Source organism: Lissotriton helveticus, chromosome 9, assembly GCF_964261635.1.
Source record: "Lissotriton helveticus chromosome 9, aLisHel1.1, whole genome shotgun sequence".
Classification (NCBI taxonomy): Eukaryota; Metazoa; Chordata; class Amphibia; order Caudata; family Salamandridae; genus Lissotriton; species Lissotriton helveticus.
In genome coordinates, this window is record NC_136070.1 from 233,629,554 (window position 1) to 233,652,746 (window position 23,193).

The window sequence follows — 23,193 nt, forward strand, 5'->3', positions numbered from 1 at the left end:
AAGTCTCTATGCCAAGTCCAGGAGTATCGTTTGGGCGAGTCTTGGTCTTGCTGCAACGCGTAATCGAGTTCTCAAACCTGTGCGGGAAATTGAGTATTTGGCAGAAAAGGAGCCAAACAGTACCGACATTTTGAAGACCAACATGTTGGATACATATTATCCAAATCGAAGCATTCACCTCGACAATGTTTGTCTGTATGAGGTTCTTCAAAATTACATATTCAAGAGGAACATCAAAGAAGATACTGAGAAAGGAGTGTATGCTGTAATAGGAAGTGAGGGATGTCTGGTCAAGCAAAGAAAATGCCACTTGGTAAACCATCGAAAATTGAGTGGCGAATCTCCTGAAAAAAAGGAGTTTTTCTATTTAGCACTTTTGCAACTTTTCAAGCCTTGGCGTGCAGAAGAGGAACTGCTTGGAGATTTCCTCTGTTACGAAGACTCTTTCAATGCCGCCAAGGAGACCATAGAATGTCCTGCTTTTCCCAAATATGTAGAAATGTTGAATGCGGAAATTGAGCAGGAAGCAACGATTGCAGCCGAGATTGCCAGAGACAGTTCTCAGGACAGTCAGAGTTCTGCTTCATTGAGTCAGGATCCACTAGGAGGACCTGTTATTGAAAATGAAGCTGCCACTGCTATGAATGAAGTGGAAAGAGCCATGGCACATGCTCAAGAGGATGCGGTTAACTTAGAAGAGTTGGAAAGACAACTCAACGTTGAGCAGAGGAAAATATATGACGAAGTTACCATGCAAATTGATCATGGATTAAGTCATGACAAGAAAGAGTGCTCATGTACGTCGTTGAAGCCTGTCCGACTGTACGTGAGTGGAGAAGCGGGAACTGGAAAAAGTTTCCTCATTAAAGCAATTTCATGCTATTTGCAGGAAAGGACAGAGTCATCGCTGTCTTGTGTTGTCACTGCTCCAACTGGACTGGCAGCACATAATATTAAAGGGATTACTTTACATCGTTTACTGATGCTGCCAGTGGAGCATGACAACAAATTACAATATCACAAGCTATCTGGAGATGCTTGTTTTGAAGTTTCAAGAATCTTGAGGAAAATGAAACTTCTTATCATTGACGAAGTAAGCATGGTTTCCAATGTCATGCTTGCCTTTGTGCATTTGAGGATGCAAGAAGTTCTCAAAACAGAGTATGATGTGTTATTTGGTGGCAAACACATCATTGTTTTCGGAGATCTTCTGCAGCTGACACCAGTGAAAGGGCAACCTGTGTTCAAAATGCTCACGCATGAAGATACCAGGAAGTGCCTAGGCAGCATTGGCAACGTCAATATATGGTTAAACTTCAATTATGCTGAACTGCATGAAAATATGCGTCAGGCAAAGGATGAAGTTTACAAGACTATTCTACAAGATGTTAGAATTGGAAAAGTGACCGAGCATGGGAAAGAAGCTTTACATGCACGATTACTGTCAAATTTATATCCAGAACAAGATGTTGTGCCTGAGAATATTTTTCTGAAAATTACTGAGAAGAAATCTGGAATATGTTTGATGCCAACTCTTGCAGAATGTGCCAAATTTAACAACAAAATGTTGCATTTAGAAAAGCAAGAGATTGTGAAACTGGAAGCTATTGATAGAGTAGAGCATATGGGATCAACAATTATTTTGTCTGAGAATCTGAAAACAAAATTGGATTCATTAGAGAAGAGTATATCTAAAACTGCAGGTTTTGAAAAGACTCTGAATGTGTGCTTGAACTGCCGTATAATTTTGAGAAGGAATTTACATGTTGAAAGAGGTCTGGTAAATGGATCAATGGGTAATGTTGTTGATTTTGTGAAATACAGAAATAGAGATGGAATTGAATTTTTAAAAATTAAATTTGATGGCATTGAGGAAGTACAGCTAATTGCTCGTTGTTCTGCTAGATTTTTGCTTGTAAAAGACTTATATGTTCGCCGTAAGCAGTTTCCTGTTTGCTTGGCATATGCGGTGACAATCCATAAATCACAAGGTTTAAGTGTAGACAGTGCATTGGTGAATATTGGCAGTTCTGTGTTCAAGGAGGGTATGGCATATGTGGCATTGTCACGAGTTAGAACTTTATCGGGATTGTACTTGATTGAGTGTGATGTCACAAACATTTGTGCGGATCTAGATTGTGTTAAGGAATACAATAGGTTATTTATTATTATTTATTATTACATTTCTTAAGCGCTCAGCTACCCAAGGGTTTCCCGGCGCTGGGAGTATAAAACAGTATGCCAAAAGTGGGGAGGGAGTCAAATCAGCAAACTTGCATATTAAAAAGCCAGGTCTTGATTCCCTTACGGAAAGTAAGGAAGCACATTTCGGAACGCAGAGGGAGGGGTAAAGAGTTCCAAAGAGAGGGAGCCAGCAGAGAAAATGAGCGACCTCCCATTTTTGCTCTCTTGATGCGTGGTACCCTGAACTTATTCTGGGTGGAAGACCTAAGTGTGCGCGGTGGAAGATATTGCTGCACCAAACTAGATAGGTAAGGGGGAGCTTTTCCGGTCATGATTTTATGCATGAAACATAGGGCCTTAAATTTAACCCTGCTCTCGATCCGCAGCCAATGTAAGTTACGCATGTGGGAAGAGGCTGAGGATCTGGCGGGTAGATTACAAATAAGGCGGACAGCCATATTTTGTACTACCTGGTACTTCTTAGTGACCTCCTTACAGGCACCCAGAAGTAAGATGTTACCATAGTCCAGGCGTGAGATGACAAGTGCCTGGATTACAGATTTCAGGGTGTCAACAGGCAGCATCCACGAGATTTTCCTAAGCCACCTGATGATGGTGGTACAGGTGGCAGAGACTTTCACGACGTGCTGCCTGAAGGACAATTGGTTGTCCAAGAGGACCCCAAGGTTACGGGCAGGTTAAGAAGAGAGTATGCGCCACATTTGCCTCAGTATCCTTTGTTTGAGAAACGTGTGGTAGGCCGGAAACGAAGAAATGAGAACAATACTGGGGAGGTTGTAGCAAAAAGACAAAAAGTCAATGAACCTAAAATTACAAGCAGAAACAAAAAGGATTCTGTTGAAGATGTTGTTGGTTTTCAGTTTGAAAACAGTTCTGGTGTCAACTGCTATGCTAATGTAGTGGTTAATGTTTTGTTTTCTCTAAAAAATGTAAAAGAAGAGATTGTGGTCAATTCTGATGAAAGATTTTGCAGTTTGTTAAATTCTGTGTTAGAGAAATGTAGCACTGATAGAAGAAACATAGAAAGTGTGTCTGAAATTCGAAATCTGTTAGACAGATGTTCAGGCCAAACACAATTCTCTCAAAATATTCAGCAAGATTGTCAGGAGTTTTTAATGTATATGCTTGATGTATTACATGCTGAAGGTGTAGATGTAGATCAGCTGTTTGGGCTTTCTTATCAATGGCAGCATGACTGCGAGAACTGTATGGTATCAAGTACTACTAGTGTAGACTCAGAAAGATTTATATATTTAACTTTGCCAGACAGTAAATCAGTCTCCTTTAATAAGCTAGTAAAAGCAGCTGATCACAACATGGAGTGTAGCCAATGTAAATCTGAAATGATGTCCACATTATTTATACGAACATATGGCCAGTATGTCATTTTAATGTTCCAACGATGTAGGCCTGATGGAACAAAATTGACAACTTTAATTAAAAATTTTGTAGCTTCGCAGTTGTCAATATCAGGAAGGACTTTTGTAACTGCAGCAATTATATATCATGACAGCCCTTCAATAACATCAGGACATTACACAGCTTATTTAAAGTCTAGAAATGGCTGGTCATTCTGCAATGATTCTCTTTTAATTTTCAAAAAAAAATTGCCGTATGACCTTAAAAACTCTTACCTGGTGTTTTTAAAACCAAACTTTTAGGGAAATAATCTCGGGATGTGCTCTGTGGAATTTCAAGAAGTTCTAATGGCTCCTACACAATTTGGCCTTGAGGATAAGTGTAGTTCAGAGACATAACTTCTAACCATAGGACTGGACGTCATGGAGAAATACGTGCACTTTCAATGAGTTCAGAAAAACTGTTTCTTTTTATAAGCTAATTGAAGCAGCCAATCAAAACATGGAGTAGAGGGAATGTAAGTCTGCAATGCTGTCTACTGTTTTACATTGCTTTGTGATTAAAAGTGATGTAGAGAATTAAATAATTGTAGTAGTCATAGAGGTAGTGTAAGTCTGCTTCATAGTAAGCAGTATCAGTGTCATAGGAAATGTAGAACATGACTGAGCAAGAAGGGGAAGATATTACTATTCCAGGATTGTGAAAATGATCTTCAACATTTTAATTCTGAAAGTTGCGGAAATGCCAAATGACGGGATTGGCTTACAAGAAATCCAAGAGTTATAAATGGCTCTGACCAGATTTGGCCTTGTGGAAAATTGTGGTAGAGAGCAAGAAGTCATTTATTGCATGTAATGTGTTTTTAAAAACGATGGAGATTTTCTTTCAGAAAGTGGCGGGCTGAAAGTAATAACAGCACAAAAGAGTGTAAGCTGTTCATAGGACATCCTTGGACGTCATGGAAAGTAAGTTAACTTTAAGGAGTTCTGAATTTTGATTTCTGATGTTGTATGGGTTTTTTAAACACAATCATTTTGATTGTGTTTTTTTTTCCCCGCTGTTACATGATGAATACCTTCAAGTCACTGTTTTTAGTGAAATTTGATACATTCTGAGAACAGCAAAAATAAACCATTTAACATGTATAATTAATTCTGTACTGTTTGCATTTATGATGTATATGTAGAACTGTGTAGGAGGCATGGAGAAGGTGAGGCTTCTGTAAGTGTCAAAGTTGTTGCATGCAGTGCTGCACTTCTGCGTATTCTTTCATATGCTAGACTACATCTGCACAATGAGATACCTAAGCAAAGGAAACACAAGTGATGTGATTGTGAAATGAGCAAAATAAATTGCACGTATTTCAATTACATCACCTGTGTTTCCTATCATTATGAATCACATTGTGCAGATCAAGTTTAGGTCTGTCCAGGGAAACATAGGAGATTTGGACTTTGTTGAAGAGTGCAGTGGACATGACTCACTTCATTGGTAGACCTTCACATGTATTATCTCCTCTGTACTCTTCAACAAGTGTAAATCTCATCTGCAACCCTGAGTAGGCCTCACCTGAAACAAACCTCTGGATAGTAGACATCTTATTGGCATCCTGAAGCAATTATTTAAAATTTTAGTGTATTGCGACACTTTTCTGAAACAACAGCAATGCAAAAGATGCACCATGTTTTAAGATAGGCCTCACTTCATCTGCATCAAGATACTGTTAGTTTAAAATGTATATCTTTAGGACTGTGTAGGGGGCCTGGAGAAGCAGAAGCTTCTGTAAGTGTCAAAGTTGTTGAAAAACTGTTTGTCCTTCAATCTTTTCCCTTGTCTTTTCTAATTTTTAAATACATTTTTTAATATTTTTCAAATGTTTGTTCTCTCTTTCACAGATTGAAAGTATAAAAACAAAAAGTGAGTAATTTAACGACAATTATAAGGTAAATATTTTGTACTGTTTTCGTTACATTTCTATCACATTTAACTACTATTAGTTCCACTGCTTCATTTCTTTAACCCTCAGTTTCCTGCCTTTGCTACTTCCCTCATTCCTTTCTCTATTACCTACTTACTCAACTCCTTCCACTCTTTTTCTCAGTCCCTCTCTTCTCATAGTTCCTCACTCTTGTTCACTCACTGCGTCTCTATTACTCTTAGTGTCTTTGACTGATCACTCTATCACTACTTGTTCATAATGCTTTCTCTGTGTAGTTGAAGCACACTAAGGGGAATATTATGAACACAGCCAATAAAATTATTGCTCTTTTTATTGGCAGAAAACTGGTGCAAAAGTGGTTTTAGTGGCAGTTTTCTGCCACAAAAGCAGCTTTAGCGACACATTTCTGCCAATAAAAGCTGCAAAACTTTTATTGCCTATGTTGATGATATGGCTCTATGTTAATTACATTTCTTTGCTGTTTCAATTAATCTTTTTCTGTTATTTTTTGTTTTCTGTTTTCTATTTTTTCTCTCTGTTATTCCTCATGTTTTAATCTTATTTTGAACATTCACTCACATTCTCCAAGAAACTCTTCTTTGTTAATGTTATACTCTCTTTTTTTTTCTTTCACTTCGTTATCTATTTTGTTTTTCACAATTATACCCTCTTCTGTCTTTTCTTCGGTAAATAGATCTATTAAACAGTATCTCTTCTTTACTCCCTATAGCTGTCTTTCTTTTAACATCACTCTCTGTTTCCTTTCCTTATACTTACACTTTTTTATTTTTTTTAATTTTTTTGGTTAGCTCCCGGTCCGCGTACCGGGAAGCTAACCCGGAAGCGAACCAAAAGAAATAGAGCTTGCCAGAGTGCTAAACATTCTAGCAATTTTTTTGGAAAGGGAAGGTAGTTCTGAAAAGAACTTTTTTTTTATATTTTTGTTGTTTTATATTTTTTTTTTATTTTTTGAACATTTTTTGTTTTTTTTGTATTTTTTGAACGATTTTATATTTTTTTTGGTTTTTTTTGGGGGGGGGGAAACAACAAAAAACAGGCGTTGAAAAGGGCTCAACAGGAGCAAAAAAAAATTACTGGGGGCGGTTAGGGCAATCATGGTGTTCATACGCCAGGTTCAGTGCATTGATGCTCATGTTGCCACAAGCTAATAATGCACGACAGTGCATACATAAGTGAATCATGTGCCCAAAATTTTGTTGAATATTTGGCACAGTTTCCCGTGCCTCTTCTGGTGTTAGAGAAACCGGTATTGTTGGTCTGGCCACAGGAGTTGGTCTTGGATTGTCGTGCATATCCCTTAATTCCGCCCGGCTGTAATTTAGGGGATGTTTCCTCGTCATGTGCCTGTGCATTGTGTGATTTCCAAAGCTATATTTTTTGTCCGTCCCTCTGGACAATTGTTCCTTGCGTATCAGGCAGGTGACATACCTCGCGTTGACTTTTTTTTGGCCACGAGGTAGTGAAAAAAACTGCCAGATGAAACTGGCTTTCTTTCTGGAAACCCGGGGCAACTCTTCTAAAAATTGTGGTTCTTCTCCCTCCTCATCCATTTCTTCCTCTTCCGCCTCAGTGTTGGTAAGGACCTGGGGAGGTGGTCCTCTCTTCCCATGAGGAGGTGGTGGTGGTGGTGGGGGTCCACCAGCTGAAGCTACCAATGAAGCCATTTTCCAAGAAGCAAAATAGGTCATCCTCTCACAATGTTGAAAGTCAGAGTGAGGAAAGAAGGAGGGGTTTTCATCATTTGGGAAAAAACAATACTTCTCAACCAATGAAAAGTGTTATTTTTAAGTCACCTGACCTAGCCTTCCATCATTATGAAACCAAAAGTGAAATGAACCAATGAAAAGTTTTATTAACAAGTCACATGACCTCTCACGCTCATGTTACGCGCTGCAGAACGCTCCCCGGTTAGCTTCCGGGTCGCTCCGCTTCGCGCCTCGGTACGCGCCCCGGGACACTTCCGGGTGCGCTAACGCGATACGTCACAAGACGCATTTCGCGGCAACGCGATACGTTGCGCTTTCGCGCCGCGGATCGCTTTCGGGGAGCTGCGTTTCACGCCTCGGTCCGCGCCCCGGGGCACTTCCGGGTGCGCTAACGCAGTACGTCATAAGACGCATTACGCGGCAACGCGATACCGTCACTATGTTGATTTCTTACCGGTTCGCGGACCGGGTCGCGGCATCAATTTGAGCTAACGGAAAGCTTCCCGGTTAGCGGACCGGGAGCGAAACAAAAAAAATATTTTAAAAAAATTATTAATAAACATATAAAATATATTTTTGGATTTAAAGAAGAATACATTTTACAGCTATAGATATTAGCTTTTAAAAAAACAATGAAATTCACTGAAAAAACCATAGGTTATAGACCATATATAGTTAGGAATTAGCATTTACAAAACCTTGAAAATTCACTGAAAAAACCATAGGTTATAGACCATATATAGTTAGGAATTAGCATTTAAAAAACCTTATTTTACTCACACAAAACCATTGAAATTCCATATATAGTTAGTTGTACTAACTATATATCGCGCACCCGCAATCCACTGCTGATCATGTCACATATTACATCATTCATGACATGGTCAGTGACATCACTGATGACATCACTGATGACATCTCAAATGACATCACTGATGACATCACTGATGACATCTCAAATGACATCACTGATGACATCACTGATGACATCTCAAATGACATCACTGATGACATCACTGATAACATCTCAAATGACATCACTGATAACATCTCAAATGACATCACTGATGACATCTCATTTGACATCAATGGTCACATCACTGATGATATCATTCATGTGACAATACAATGCATCTCCTCACACTTTAATATAACCTCTGTTACACCCAGTGTTAAATACAGAATATATTTTTTTAAACAATTGACACACCAATACTAGTTACTACATACGCACTCACTGATTCCTACGTCTACACACACATTCACTCATTCACCCATACAATCATTCATACATACAATCACTCATCTTTACAACACTATCATATGCACTCATACACCCTATACAGACACTCACACTCTGCCACTCATCCTTGGAGTTACTCACACACCTAGTCAGTCCTGTAAAGAATCAATCACACTTCCATTTTCTAATCTATACAGTTAAACATAGAGTACCTTACATTTTCAAACATATTCTAACACATACTTACTCTCTTATAAATCATTGATACAAGAACACATTGATCTGCACAGAGTCACACATCTCCCAGCCAGCCACACACACACTCAGTCTCCCATACAAATACTTGGACAATCAATCAATAACCCATATAGTTACTCATATAGCTACTGATCAACACATGCAGCAGTTTACAGAATACCAGACATAATGATGCACAAATTAAGACAGTTTAGTCACTAACCTATGCATTCAGTGAGACACATTTAATCACTCACTCATACAGTCAGTCACGCACCTACTAAAACCTTCATTCAGACACTTATACATCCACTCATTTAGTTGTGATGTGATGTCATCAGTGATGTCATTTGAGATGTCATCAGTGATGTCATCAGTGATGTCATTTGAGATGTCATCAGTGATGTCATCGGTGATGTCACTGACCATGTCATGAATGATGTAATATGTGACATGATCAGCAGTGGATTGCGGGTGCGCGATATATAGTTAGTACAACTAACTATATATGGAATTTCAATGGTTTTGTGTGAGTAAAATAAGGTTTTTTAAATGCTAATTCCTAACTATATATGGTCTATAACCTATGGTTTTTTCAGTGAATGTATATATATATGAAACCAAATGCAGTCTCCCACATCACCGCAGCCGCGAATGTAGAGATCACGCAAATCCAACGTATTTCTTTAGGCACAAAGATTTATTCAGAAAGAGCCACTAAATCCGACGCGTTTCGGGCATCCGCCCTTGCTCACATATCCATTTTTTATGTGGACCATGGTGCATCTAAAGACACCACTGCATCGTGACAAGAAACCTCGTTGAGAAAAATTATCTCCGAAACTTGGCCTTCATGCAAGGGCAAAAATGCACTACTGCCAAATGGGTTACAGATCTCTGCCAAGCCATCCTCCTGGGCTAGCTCCTATACTATAAAACAGCACGCAAGGAGTAAGGGAGCCAAAAATGTGAAATGTCATGGTGCAAATCAGGGCACAGGTGATATGTGCACGAGGCAGTTAAGGGTAGGGGCTGGCGACATTTAGCTAGTTGCATTGGCAAACATGTGAGACTCTGAATACTACTTTACAAGCTGTTTCGTTGAAATCGATGCAATTTCGCTACAAACAGTTCCTTTGTAAGCACATTAGACCAGTAACAACATCCCACACTTTGTTACATTTAAAGACTGCATTTCCTGGTGGTAAGAAGGAGGCATAAAAGTCAACTAAATAGTTGCCTGCAGCCTGCTAATGGAATTTTAAACATGTTCCTGTTAGCTCCTTTGAGAGACCAGGTCAAAGACACATTGACTTGAGCTGTGCAGACTCTGGAAGGTGCTTTTTTAATTGTACCAGAAGCAAACATAAGAGAGAAGAGAACTGTGTGTGAATGTGTGCCCAGTCCAGAATGCAGCTTTGCAAGGTGATTGACAATGCTCTTTTATCATTCTATATATCTAGTACTGCACATGTTTGGTGCAGATTAGCGCTTCCCCTGGAGGGTTTCATCCTTTAGCCATAAAGAGTGATAACAGTTCTGATAGAATGCACAAGTAGGATTCCCAAGGCACCTAACATGTTATAGGGATATATCCTAACATTTCTTGTACCCAAAAATTAAATGTTGTTTCCTCGTACGTAAAATATGTCACAGGTCTTAGTGGTTTTAAGTTGTTTATTGTAGTAAATGTGATTACATTATTTCATAACAGGTGACCCACGCAACAACCTTCGAAATTAAAGAAATACAAATGTTTTTAATAAACCTCTTGAAATCACAAAAGTCAAGTAACATTTTTTACTTACAAGGAAACATTTATTTTTGTATACACTCGCTAGAAACAGATTATAGATATAAAATAAAGGAGTATTCTGCATCCCATCAATACAAATATAAGAAAAGCAGGCCTGGCTATGCCTTGGTCCCTTGCTAGCAGGGGGGCAGACAGCCCAGCTTCCCCTGCAGCTGCCTCCCTGCCCGAAGGTGCGCCAGTGAAGAGCCGGCTTCACATGTCGGCTCACTTCCCCTCTGTAATAATCCAATTATTTTTGCTTTGTGAGAACAAAGCCTGATGTCCCTTGGAATTTCCAACCGGAAAGACAGCTGAGCTCAGAATATTTTTACAGGCAGCCTCTGTATTATACGCACACACCTGAGTGGTTAATTGGAAAAGGGTAGCGCGCTTTTAAACTACTGTCCTGCTTTTTAAAGATTTAAGGACACCTTTCTCAATTGTAGATGTTATTATTAATTTTATACGAGAACAAAATGTGACAGGTGCTGCGAGCTGCCTTTGTATGATATATTAAAGCAATTTTGAAGGTGTACAATGGCTTCTGTACCCGTGCTACGCTAGGTCAGAGGGCACTGGCACACCTTTCTAAAATTAATAAATTGTGTAGCTACATTATATTTGGACATGAGCTGTGAAGACATCCTCTGACTTGACAGTTAGAAAGGAAAAGTATAAATATTTCCAGAGCAGGGCCCTCTGACGTATTATGGCATCATAGCACAAGGGCATTTTTGTTCCCTCCTTCTCTTTGGCACCAAGTAGCAAAAATCCCTGATCAAGAGTTGACAGTTTCGTAAAGCTCATAAAAGGTTGTGAAACTCAAAACGTCCGATCCTTGTGTGAGGGGAAAAAAATGTTTAGTGTGTATATATATATATATATATATATATATATATATATATCTGACATGTGATCAAGGCCTCTTCAAGGCTGAAACGCGTCATGGCGGCCATGCAAAGCATCTAATAAACTCACCTTGCACCTACAATTGGGTCTGTATTCGTCTGTTCCTGAGTCCTGTGATCTGGGATTGCCGTGGCGAAGTCTACGTCATATATATATATATATATATATATATATATATATATATATATATATATATATATATATATATATATATATATATATATGTATACACACACACACATATATATATATATATATATATATATATATATATATATATATATATATATATATATGACATTTTGAACAAAAAAACACAGAACTTCACCAGTTATAGTTAGTGGAACTAACTATAACTTGCACCACTGCTATGCACTTCATATGACCTCTCATATTACACCACTTCTGACATATTCTATGACATCATTTATGGCATCACTGATTACATGTCAAATTACATCATTGCGGCCCCCCTCCCAGATCCAGTTTTTGGGCCCCGGGGACCCCATCCCCAGGGGCCATACTTAATTTAAAAGGGGAGAGAGGCTGACTGGGCCCCTTTTCCAAACCTTATAAGGCCCGGGGGACCCCATTCTCCCTGGGACAAATATAATAATAAAGGAGAGGGAGACCGTACAGCCACTCTCCCCAAGTCTTGTTAGGCCATAGGGACCCCAACCTCTGGGTCTGTGTGTTTTTTAAAGGGGGAGAGGGGCCACATGATCCTCTACCCGAGTCTTCTCAGATCCGAGGATCCAATCCCCCAGGGAGTCTATTGTTTTATAAAAGTGGACCCCCTCTCCAGACCACATTATGCCCTTGGGACTGCATCCCCAGGGCTGCATTCATTTTAAAGGGGAGGAGCTTACGTGGCCCTTAACCCTAAGCCTCATTAGGCCCAGGGCCATATTTTGTTTAAACGGAAGGGCGAAGCACTGCCCCTCTCACTGAGCTTATTATGGCCCTTAGAGGCCGAATTCCCCAGAGCCATATAAATATATATGAAAGGGGAGGGAGGTGTGCAGCCCCCTTCCTCAAGCTTATGATGGCCCCAGGTATCGCTTCCCCCAGGGCTGTATAAATATATTAAAAGGGGAGGGAGGCCACATAACCCTTCTCCCTGAGACTATTATGGCCTTTGGGACCTCATCCCCTGGGACCAAAACTTATTTCAAAGGGGAAGGAGCTATGCTGCCTTTCTCCTTGAGTCGTACTCGCCCCCGGGGACCTCATCACTTGGGGCCAGCATCAATTAGGGTGTGTGCCCCGGGCCTGTCTTTATGATAGGCAGGCGCTCTGGTGCCCACCTGTTGCACCCACAAATCACACATTAGCAGCTGTGGGTGGAGCCCCAAAACCCCCCGCAGCCCCAGCCGGCCATGCACCGTCCTCCTCAAAAAAACTAAACTATTTCCCTGGGGTGGAGTCTTTGTGCTGTAAACAACTTGGGAAGAGGGCCCCCACCATTGCCTTAATTAAAGAATACAGCCCTTGACACGATTGTGTTTTTTTTTCTTGTTTGTGATCAGTGGGAGTCCCACTGGATTGTGGCAAAAATTGCTATTTTTCCAACTTTGCTCTTAAGGGGGATCCTGTGCCCCCCCCCCCCCCTGAGGGGCCTGGAGGTAGGGTATGCCTACTTTGCTCCCTTATATATTTTTTTCTTTAAGTCCAGGACAGTGGACTAAGTCCCTGAGCCCTTTTGTGGCTGCCAGCAAATGTTTCTCATGTTGTTGGCATCCAATCAGAGTGTTCAATGCTGGGGGAGTCTGACTCCCACAAGAGTGAATTGGCCCAATGGAAAAAAAAGCTTCCTGGGCCAATCAGAACTTTCTATTTTTGAATTGCTGCTCACAAGAGACTCGATAGAGACTCTGGCGGACCCAACAATACACATATCATTTTTAAAAAACAATTAGGAGATTTAAACAAAATAACAAAAAGCACAGTCTGCGGACCAAGATCTAGCTCCCTGACAGATTTGGTGTAATTCCGTTCAGCAGTTTTTGCAGTAGTGCTTCTTAAATAAGTCTATGAAAAATGCATGGGAATTTTGTGTTTTGAACCCCCGTACCTGTTTTTCTTGGCCCTGCTTGATGAATCACCCCAAAACTTTCCATTCACAACCTAGTCAAAAAGTAGCACCTTTTTGGAAAGTTTTATGGAGGTTCATCAAACAGAGCCAAAGGTATTAACAACACAACAAACACAATTCCTACAGAAACGCTGATAAGCCAATGGTTGAAGTAGACCACATGTACGGTCTGTTTTTATATGCGCGAACGGGTTCGCGAACCTGTTTGCGCATGCAAACACCTATTGAGCCATGTACATAGCCTATTTCGCCAGTCGCATTTTGTTTGCGACTGGCGAAATAGGTTTTGCAATTGCTCCTTCCAAATAGCGAGTTTCAAAACCATGTACAAATGTTTTGCGGTCGCTCAACAGTCACAATTACCACCTACTTCAAGTAGATGGTAATGCATTCGCAAATGGAAAGGGGTCCCTAGGGGACCCCTTCCCCTTTGGAAATGCATGCAAAATTATTTTTTAAGGGCAGGCAGTGGTCCCAGGGACCTCTGCCTGTCCTTAGAAAATGAAACAAAAACGTTTCATTTTCTTTTTTATTTAAATGCATGGTAAACAGGCTGCATTTTTTTTAAAAAACTGCTTCATTTAAAAGCAGTCCGAGACATGGTGGCCTGCAGAGCCCAGCAGGCCACCATCGCTGGGAGGGCTGGCATTCCCAATGGGCTCGCTAATTGTGAGAGGCTCATTAATATTAATGAACCTCACAATTTGCGACCCCATTGGGAACCCAAACAGTGTTAAACACACTGTTGTACATTTCATTTAGCGACTCACAATTTGCCACTCGCAATGTGTCGCCAATTGCGAGGCGCTAAATGAAATGATGGTACATCTGGCCTCAAAACACTTACTACTTTGAGTATTTGTTTTCTGTGCACACGTGTGTATTTATTTCGAATTACTCTTTTAATGTTTACAATTTAACTCATACAAATTACTTGGGGGTCCCCGGCTTCCAGTGGTGACTCAATGGGGGTCCTCGGGAGTCAAAAGTTTGGGAACCACTGCTCTAAGAAATGCTGTTGTGGGCGTTAGTGAAATGTGAATGACACTGCAACATATGAAGAGGACTTACTGAAAGTAAGTATGTATTAAAAACAACAGGAATTGGCTAAAGCCAGACCTAAAAAATGCAAACTCTCCCCACTCCCAATAAACACCCAGTTAGTCAGACTCCCTCCAGAGCTCCTGCACACATAGGGGCCGATTATGATGGCGGACGGACCTGAATCCGTCCGCCACCATAGAGTAGGAGGGACCGTCTGCAGGGGCAGCGGCGGTCCCTCCGTGCAAATTAGGATGTGACCGCCACCCCGGCGGTCACATCCTGTATTTTTAACATTGCGGCGGGTGCTGCTTGAAGCAGCACCCGCCGCAATGTTAAAAATGAAAGTTGTGCATTTGCAAGCACAAAGCGGCAGGCACTGCGCGGTACCTGCCGCTTTGTGCACGCAAATGCAGGGGGGTACCATAGGTACCCCCCATGTGCACCCCCCACCCCACCCCTTCAATCAGGGGGCCCGCAACGGGCCCCCGAAGTGAAGGTCCGTATGCTTTTCCACGGCTGAAAAGCCGCCGCGGAAAAGCATGCGTCTTACGCCATCCTAATATGGCTGGCGGTGTTTGATAGACACCGCCAGCCATGTTAAAGCTTTTCCGCTGTGGTCGGAAGGCGACCGCGGCGGAAAAGCTGCGGAAAGATTTCAAGACCCACCGCCATCCTAATATGGCGGTGGGTCTTTTGAGGCTCCGCAGAGGATTTTCCGCATCCTCTGGGCCGGCGGTGGCTTCCGCCGGCCCGGAGGATGCGGAAAATCCTCCATCATAATCGGCCCCATAGTTGGGTTGCAGCACAGCCATATTATTAACAATAATGTTTTAGATGGCATGTCACACCACACTTTTAAAGTTTCCAAGCACTATGAATAGCAGGTGCAACTAATACCCAGTGGGCTGGACTGGTACTAATCTGTGGGCCCCATTGAGCTGCCCAAACTTTGTTTTTGTGGCTACCCAACTTCGCATAGGTCTCTGGTACATAGATGATCACTGCAAGCCTGGGGTATCATATCGAATCCTCAAAGGAGGCATTTTCATATTGACTTTTGGACCCAGGTTTTGCAAGTTGACTAGCCCTGACTAGATAAAGCTGTGGCAGCACTGTAAACCAGTGTTATATTAGGACTCTGAAAGTGGCAACAAGCGGAGGGAGAACATTTTCTATGTGTGAGATTTCCAGCTGAGGTGTGTAAGTGTATTTCTCAGAGTACAGACAGGGGAGGACTGGAACTCGAGTCAGGTGGGGCTGGTTGACATCCCAGGAAAAAAAAAGGTGTTTCCGAGGCACTGTGGCCTAAAGTAGGGTGATCATATGTTCCAGATCTGCCTGGACAGTTAAACTATTCTTCATTGACTGTCCAGGCGTCTCAACACTTTTACCTTAAATAAATACACGTCCCAGTATTTTTTTGAGGGTCCGTGACAAAATACATCACTGACTGTGTAGTGAATGTTCCCATTTTCACCTCTCCTCACACTCCATGACATAAGCTCACTGCTTTTTAGGTCTGGCATTAGACAAGGCTTTTTGGTTTTACTTAAATAATATCTATAACATAATTACATAAAGGGGCTTTCAGCTACCCCTCTTCACCCATTAGTCTGTGATTGTGTCATTCCCGTTTGCTTGTGCCCACTACAGCACACCGCAGGGGGAATGGGTCAGCCTACTTAAGCCTCTGGTTAACATCGCTTTGAGTGACTGCATTTTGCTCTTTCACAATGAGCACATGTGCAAACAAGATAGTTTATTTTCCTTTAGTGCCAGTGTTGCCTGCTGTCATAGCAGGATGCATTTGAAGTGAGCACAGGGCACATTCCAGATGTATCAGTTCCTGACTCCTTAGAATGCCGTTGTAAATTCCGTTTGAAGTGGACTGCTATTACTTCACCACATAACATATTATATTCCTGGGCTCAGTTTCATCAGTGGCTTTTTAATAATCTTTGCTGAGAAAGAAAAACAAGTGTTATCGTATGTCATTTGCAGCACACTTGCATTAGTTTTATTAAAACATAAGTGGGGTGTAATTTGGGTTTTATTATCCAATTATATTGTGAACCCTCTTTCCTTTCTTTTTTTCTTTCCCTATTTCCTTTGTTTATTTTTTCTTCTTTTTTCTCTTTTCCTTTCTTTAATTGTTTCCCTTTCTTCTTTTCCTTCTTTCCTTTCTTCGTTCCGTTGCCTTTTCCTTTCCTTTTTCTTTCCTCTTTTCTTTCTTTTTGGCGCTCTTCCTTTTTTCTTTCCTTCTTTCTTTCCTTTTTTCTTTCATTCATCCATTCTTTATTTCTCTTTAAACTCCTGTCATTCCTTTAATCTTTTTTACTTATTTAACTATTTTCTTTCCTTCTTTCTTTTTCCTTCTTTTCATTGTTATCGTTTTACTTTCTTTCTTTTTGCCTTCTTTCCTTCCTAATTTCTTTCTTTTTGCCTACTTCCCTTCTTTCTTTTTTACCCGCTTTCCTACTTTATTCTTTTTTGCCTTTTTTCTTTCCTTTTTTTGCCTTATTCCCTTCCTTCTAGCCTTCTTTCCTTGTTTTGTTCCTTCTTTTGCCCTATTTTTTCATTTTGTTCTTCATTTTTTCTTTCTTTTCTGTTTGCTTTCCATTTTTCTTTCTTTCTTTAGTCCTGTCTTCCATTCTTTCTTATTAGTCCTTTTTCCTTCCTTCTTTCTATATTGCTTTCTTTCTTTCTTTTTTCTTTTTCTTTCTTTCTGCCTTCTTTCTTCCTTCCTTTGCTTCTTTCATGTTTTCCTTCTTACTTCCTTTTGCATTCTTTCCTCCTTTCTTCCTTTTTGCCTTCCTTCCTTCCCATTTGTCCTTCTTCCTTACTTTTTTGGTCTGCCTTCCTTCCTTCTTGATCTGCCGCCCTTCTTCCTCCCTTACATTTTTCCTTACTATCTTCCCTTTTCTTGCCTTCTTTCTCCAAGGCGAGGCTAGCAGCTAATGCAGACTGATACCCTTTTTCGGTCTTTTTAGCCAAGACCTTTATATTTTCTCTAAAAGTATGTATAGCATAGTTACTTATAGGAGTTTAAAGCCAGACTTTATCGATTGGTCTGTGATTATGTCATTCATATGTTTCTTCCACCCACTCCAGCATGCATCAAGGGGCAATGTAAGCCCACTTCAGCCATTGACTAACTTTATTATGAGTTAAGGCGTGCTGCCCTTTCACAAGGAGCACATCCACACACAATGATGTTCTATTCGGTACTGGATGTACCCTGGTAATCTGTACTTTTTTTATGCATTTATGTAGTTAGCTACTTTTTTTGGTTTTTATATGTAATGAGGGCAGAGTAGTTTTCTGAACAATAACTTTTTGTAAAATTCATGAAGAATCATAAAAAGAATTGCCAAAAGGCCTAACGACTTTGCCACTGCTTGTTTTTATTTCAATCTGCATGTCAAACATTTCAAACGTTAATTTCTTTTAAAAGTCACTTGTTGTGCTGATTTGCCTCGTTCACGCAGTACAGGTTTTAAAGTGGGGTTAATCTGTGTCCATCAGACAAGGCCATCCAGGGGATCATTACAGCATTAGAGTGGGAGGTATTTTATGTGACGAGGTGCAGAGAAAGAAAGAAATATGGAAGGGACGAAGGAAAGAAAAAAAGAAAGAAGGCAGGCAAAAAGGCTGGCCAGAAAGAAGACAAGAAAAAAGGAAGGAAAGAAAGAAAGAAAAGGCAAACGAAAGAAAGAGAAGAGAAAAGAGAAAAGAAGGAATACAAGAAGGAAAGAAGGAAAAAGAAAGAAAGCAAAACAATCAAAAAGGAATTAAAAACAGCACTGGAAGGAGATGGGATTTGTAAAGGCATGGAACAATCTGGGCTCATTCCATCGCTATAAAAATGCTACTTCTTTGAAACTAAGTAAATCTGGAGGAGAGCAATTGGCTGGCAAAATTAATTCATTTGGAATTTTTACAAATTAAGCACTGCAACAAGTATCAGAAAGCAACAACAAAACCAGAATTGGCTATCTTACTCCCACCACCCACATGAGACAGAGACCTCTGCATAATGAGCACGTATTTAAATGTTTTGCTTCATTGTTTTTAACAAAAAAGGAAACAGGGCCAAAAATGTGGGGGAAAATAACATGTTTGCAGAGTCTCAGTGCAAAAAAATATTTTGAAAAATATGTTGGCAGAACAAATCAACCCTTATAGAGTGTGCATCCTTTTCCAGCAGAAGGCAGGATTACAAGTATCCGGGTAAATTGCTATCCATTCACAATTATAAGTTGTTCCCACTGTGCCTTAAATGCTGGCAGTCAAACATTAGAATTTAACGGAGGAAAAGGAGCCAGTATTTAGTGAGACACATGGATCTTGATGTGAGGAGCACCACAACCCATGTTACAAAATACGCAAAATAGGTAATATTTATTGCACCCAGGGAATTCCGAACCCCTGAGTACTTGATTTTATGCAGCTTTAAATGCCAACTATCTTTGCAGGGCTCTGGTAATCAGGCCCAGTCCAGTGTTATGTATGTAGTCTGCATTCCTCAGCATAGTAAAACAGACACTAGGTGATTGTTTTTAAAAACAACAATAAAAATACAATGACATAACCCATCAATCCCCTTGGAGATGCCTGGTGTATCTGTTGCTAACCGGGTGACAGCTCGAATTAAAGTCACATTCACAATAAACACTGAAAAAAAATCGATAGGAAAATTGGGTTAGTTGGACTATTTTAACATATATATATTTTTTAACTTTTCAAGTAAAAAAAAAGAAGAGGTTTGTGGCTAGGATGCTGATGGTAAAAAAAACCTCGGGTGCCCAGCTTCCTTTAAGAATCGAAAACAGATTAGGAGGGTTTTGACCCCCTCTCTACAAAATACAGTTTAACGAGATGAAACATTAAAGCAGTGCTCTGTGATGACTTGTGTGTGTCAGGCTGCCTGCCAAGCACTCTCGACAGAATACATGTGGGAACTGCTTTCATTTCGCCTCGCACTTTAGAAATCTGCATTAGGAGTCCTTGGGGAAGGAATTTCTTATCCCCACCCGATCTCGCCCCCTCCTCTCGTGACAGTGGCTTTCTATCCGGCCGCATTTCATGGGAAGAGGGTTCTGTAACGAGTAAAAACCGCAGACCATACACCCCTCCCCTCCCCAGCTCCAGCCCACGTAGTTGTTTCATGCTGCAGAGTTGGCCATGGAACACTTTGAAGCTAAAAGCTTTTTTTAAATAAATCAACATATCTTTATTCAATAATACTGCGTGTATTAGCTATTTTATAACGGCGCTGTGCTTCTGGCAGTAATATTAATAAACATGGATTATCATATCTCTTAAAACGCGATGCATCGCTCACAGTCACGAGTTTAAGTAATATACAGTCTACCTATATACGGATAGTCATTTACTACTACAAGCCACGAGCTGATGGTTACAAACAATAGCTGAGTTTGATTTGTGCTGGTTTAGTCGGTGTCGAGTATTCACCGGAGGTTGTCTTTTTTTTCTGGACTAGTCGATGTTGAAGGGATTTTCTTTAGGTTCAGTGATTCCTGCACATTAAAGGCGTCCTCTGGGGTGGATGCCAGATGTCCCCATTACCGCTCTAAATGTGCAGCGCATGAAAGGAAACTCTAGCGGAGTCAGTGTGCTGGATAATGAAGAAAAGGCTTTAAAAATGTGAGAATGAACTGTCACAGAGAAAAGTCTGAATACTTGAAATGTGGTAGACTGTATTGTCTCTTGAGATCAGCGCATGTTGAAGCCTCGTGCCTCAGATACAAAGACGACATACGAAACATTCTGTTATATAGCTCTGCGTGGCACTGTCGCGCACGAGTGCCTGTCCTAGTCAGTCATTCACAGTAACATACATAGTAGTAAGCATCATTGATATTATTATTATGCACATATTGCTAAACTTTGAAGCTGTAATCATGTTATAGCTGTATTCTGAGCACTATTGCAGGCTTCTGCAGTTTAATCTATATTTTTAAATAGAATTACCAATAAGATGGACTTTTTTCTATATATTATTCATGGGAACATACATTTATAACCTGCATAATGGAATGACAGTATCTTGCTGGTGAAGAGAGCTCCCTTGCCGGTTACTGTAGTCCATGTGCGCCTGGTCTACTTGACTTCCTCTAAGTGTGCCAACCAAAGAGTCCAGAGATTGAGATGTGAATGGATCAGTCTTCGGGTGACCTAGAACTAGAAAATCGCCAGGATTCCCATGGATCGCATGACTATCAACATTTCCCAGACCATATTTGTAGGATGTCGTTCTTCTGCGTTGTTGCACACATACTATTAACTCTTTCAGGGCGTGTGGCAGTGTTTGCTAGTTCAAGTTAGTATTTTTTGGTCCATGATTGCTGTTTTTCAGTTCCCTAGCCCATGGTGTGGTGGTGGCTGTAGAAGGCTTGACATGGCTGGTCACCAGTAGGCTATGGACTATTGACAGGCTTGGTGGGTCACATGACAATGGGTTGCCTGCGGCTCCTGGGGATGAAGAGCGGGCTGCGGTTCCCTCTGCTTCCACTCCCAGTGGGAGGCTCCCTGGGCACCTGGGCCTGGGTGCTGGAGAGAAGAAAGGTGCTATCCTCCGACTTTGATGCCAGGTTGCTCCCAGGCAGGCCTTGGAATTCGGGTGAGGTGAACCTCCGTAGTAGTCGATTGTGGCCAGGACCATGGTTGTCTACCAATGCTTCTTCATCATCCTCAGCCTTCACCACAGGTTTGTGGGAGCCAGTGCCCCTTGGGGTGATGGGGTCCCTATCACTGTCAGACCAGTCCCAGCTCTCAGCCCTCAGCAAAGTCTCATGTGACTTGGACAAGATGCGGGTCTGGATCACAATGCGGGGTGAGCCAAAATCCCAATCCCCATTTTCACCACTGCGGGGTCCGCTCTGTCCCTTTTCCTGGTGCCCACTGCAGGGTTGCTGGGATGGCACAGTCCTTGCTGGGATGGCTTCTATGGAAGGCTCTAAGGTGGCACTGCATACAAACAGGTGTTGGTCTCCCTGGTCCTGACTGGCCCACCTCCGGCCCTTCTCTGTCCCGCGCCGGGGGGAGCAGCTGGCAGATCTGGAGAAGAGCCAGGAACTCCGTCCCTTGGACTGCGACTTCCTGCCCTCCCGCAGAGAGCGGCCCTCGCGCTCCCCGGGGGGCGCCAGGCTGCGGTGCCCCGCCCGGCCGCCGCCGTCCTGGGCCTCCCAGATGTGCCGGGCCCTGGGCAGAGCCTTGTCCCGGGGGCTGGGAGGCGTGCGTGGGCGGTGCTGGAACTGGCGGGTGAAGCGCTCCATGACTTGGCGGGAGAGGGGCCGCGGGCTCCAGGGCCCGCCCTCGCGCTCGGTCATGCGTCGGCCGGGGCTGCGCGGGGCCTCGGCCGCGCCCTCGCCCTGGGACCGGCCCCCGCGCAGGCGGCCGCTCAGCACCTGCACGCAGTCCCCGTGCCCCAGGGCGGCCGCCACCTGCAGGGCGGACTGACCCGCCTGGTTGGTGCGGTCCACGCGGAGCCCCAGGCGCTTGAAGGACTTCAGCAAGAAGTCGAGGACTGAGCTGTGGCCGCAGGAGGCCGCGTACATGAGCGGGCTATTGCCCGACCCGTCGGGGATCTCGGGGTCGGCGTTGAACTGCACCAGCAGCTTGACGGACTCCAGGTGGCCGAGCTCGCAGGCCTGGCTCAGAGCCGTGCGCCCGCCCTCGTCCTGCCCGTTCACCTCGGCGCCGTTGTCGAGCAGCAGCCGGATGAACTTGAGCCGCATGTCTGCCTCGGGCAGGCAGGTGGCGAACATGAGCGGGGTGCGGCCCTGCTCCGTCCGCGAGTTGATGATCTTCCTGTCCAGCGCGTCCAGCACAAAGCGCGCCAGGTGCACCTTGCCCCCGTGCATGGCATCCAGGAAGGTCTTGGTGCCCGAGCTCTGGCACAGGTCCCTGGGCTTCAGCATCGTGAGGGGTCCGGGGCTGCAGGGGAGGTTGAGGGCGCCGACAGCAGAGAGATCCCCGCTGGCCGCCTGCTGCTTAGATCCCGCGCTCTCTCTTCATTCCCGAGCCCCGGACAGGATCCAGCCACACATGTCACCGCTGCTCATCTTCTGCAGCTCCCACAGCTTCACATCCCCATGACGACGACAGCTCTGCCCAATGATGCTGTGAAGGACACGCAGAGCCAGCCACTGCTGAGCGTCCAACCCGGTCCACGTCTCTGCAGCTCTACAGCGGCAACTGTAGGGGGTACCCGCGTGCCCCGCTGCGCGGTCTCTCGAGCCTCTGATCATGCCACTAATTGTTGCACATCCCGAAGGAGAAGCGCTTTGGAGAAAAAAATATTCGCTACTGTTAAATTCCCGTGATTAATATTTTTCTTTACAACATTGGTGACGATTTTTGTGTTTAACATCTCTATTTGATCTCTTCCTTGCGTATCTCAGGCGCGGAGCTTTATACGAATCTTTACAACACAAAACTGTAACTTTTAGTGACTCACATTTTTGCGCTCAATTAAAAGCTGTATGAATGCATTTGAAGCATACATAATTAAACTAAAAGTGCACCATCACTTCACCCGGACCTTCCCATGGCACCGAATCTAAACACACGAGTTAGTTGGAAAAAGTGAGTGGAAACATCCAGACACTTTTCAGG

The 23,193-nt window shown here is 42.6% G+C and overlaps 1 protein-coding gene across 1 annotated transcript in view; it reads right to left on the reverse strand.

Annotated features, from left to right (window-relative positions):
- Window positions 1–22,728, reverse strand: part of ANKRD63 (ankyrin repeat domain 63) — a 58,957-nt gene extending 36,229 nt beyond the window's left edge. The window contains exon 1 of the mRNA XM_078662028.1: window positions 20,592–22,728. Within this exon, the coding sequence (XP_078518154.1) occupies window positions 21,021–22,496 (1,476 nt within the window). The 5' untranslated portion in view covers window positions 22,497–22,728 and the 3' untranslated portion in view covers window positions 20,592–21,020. The remainder of the gene's footprint in view (window positions 1–20,591) is intronic.
- Window positions 22,729–23,193: the final 465 nt, after the last annotated feature.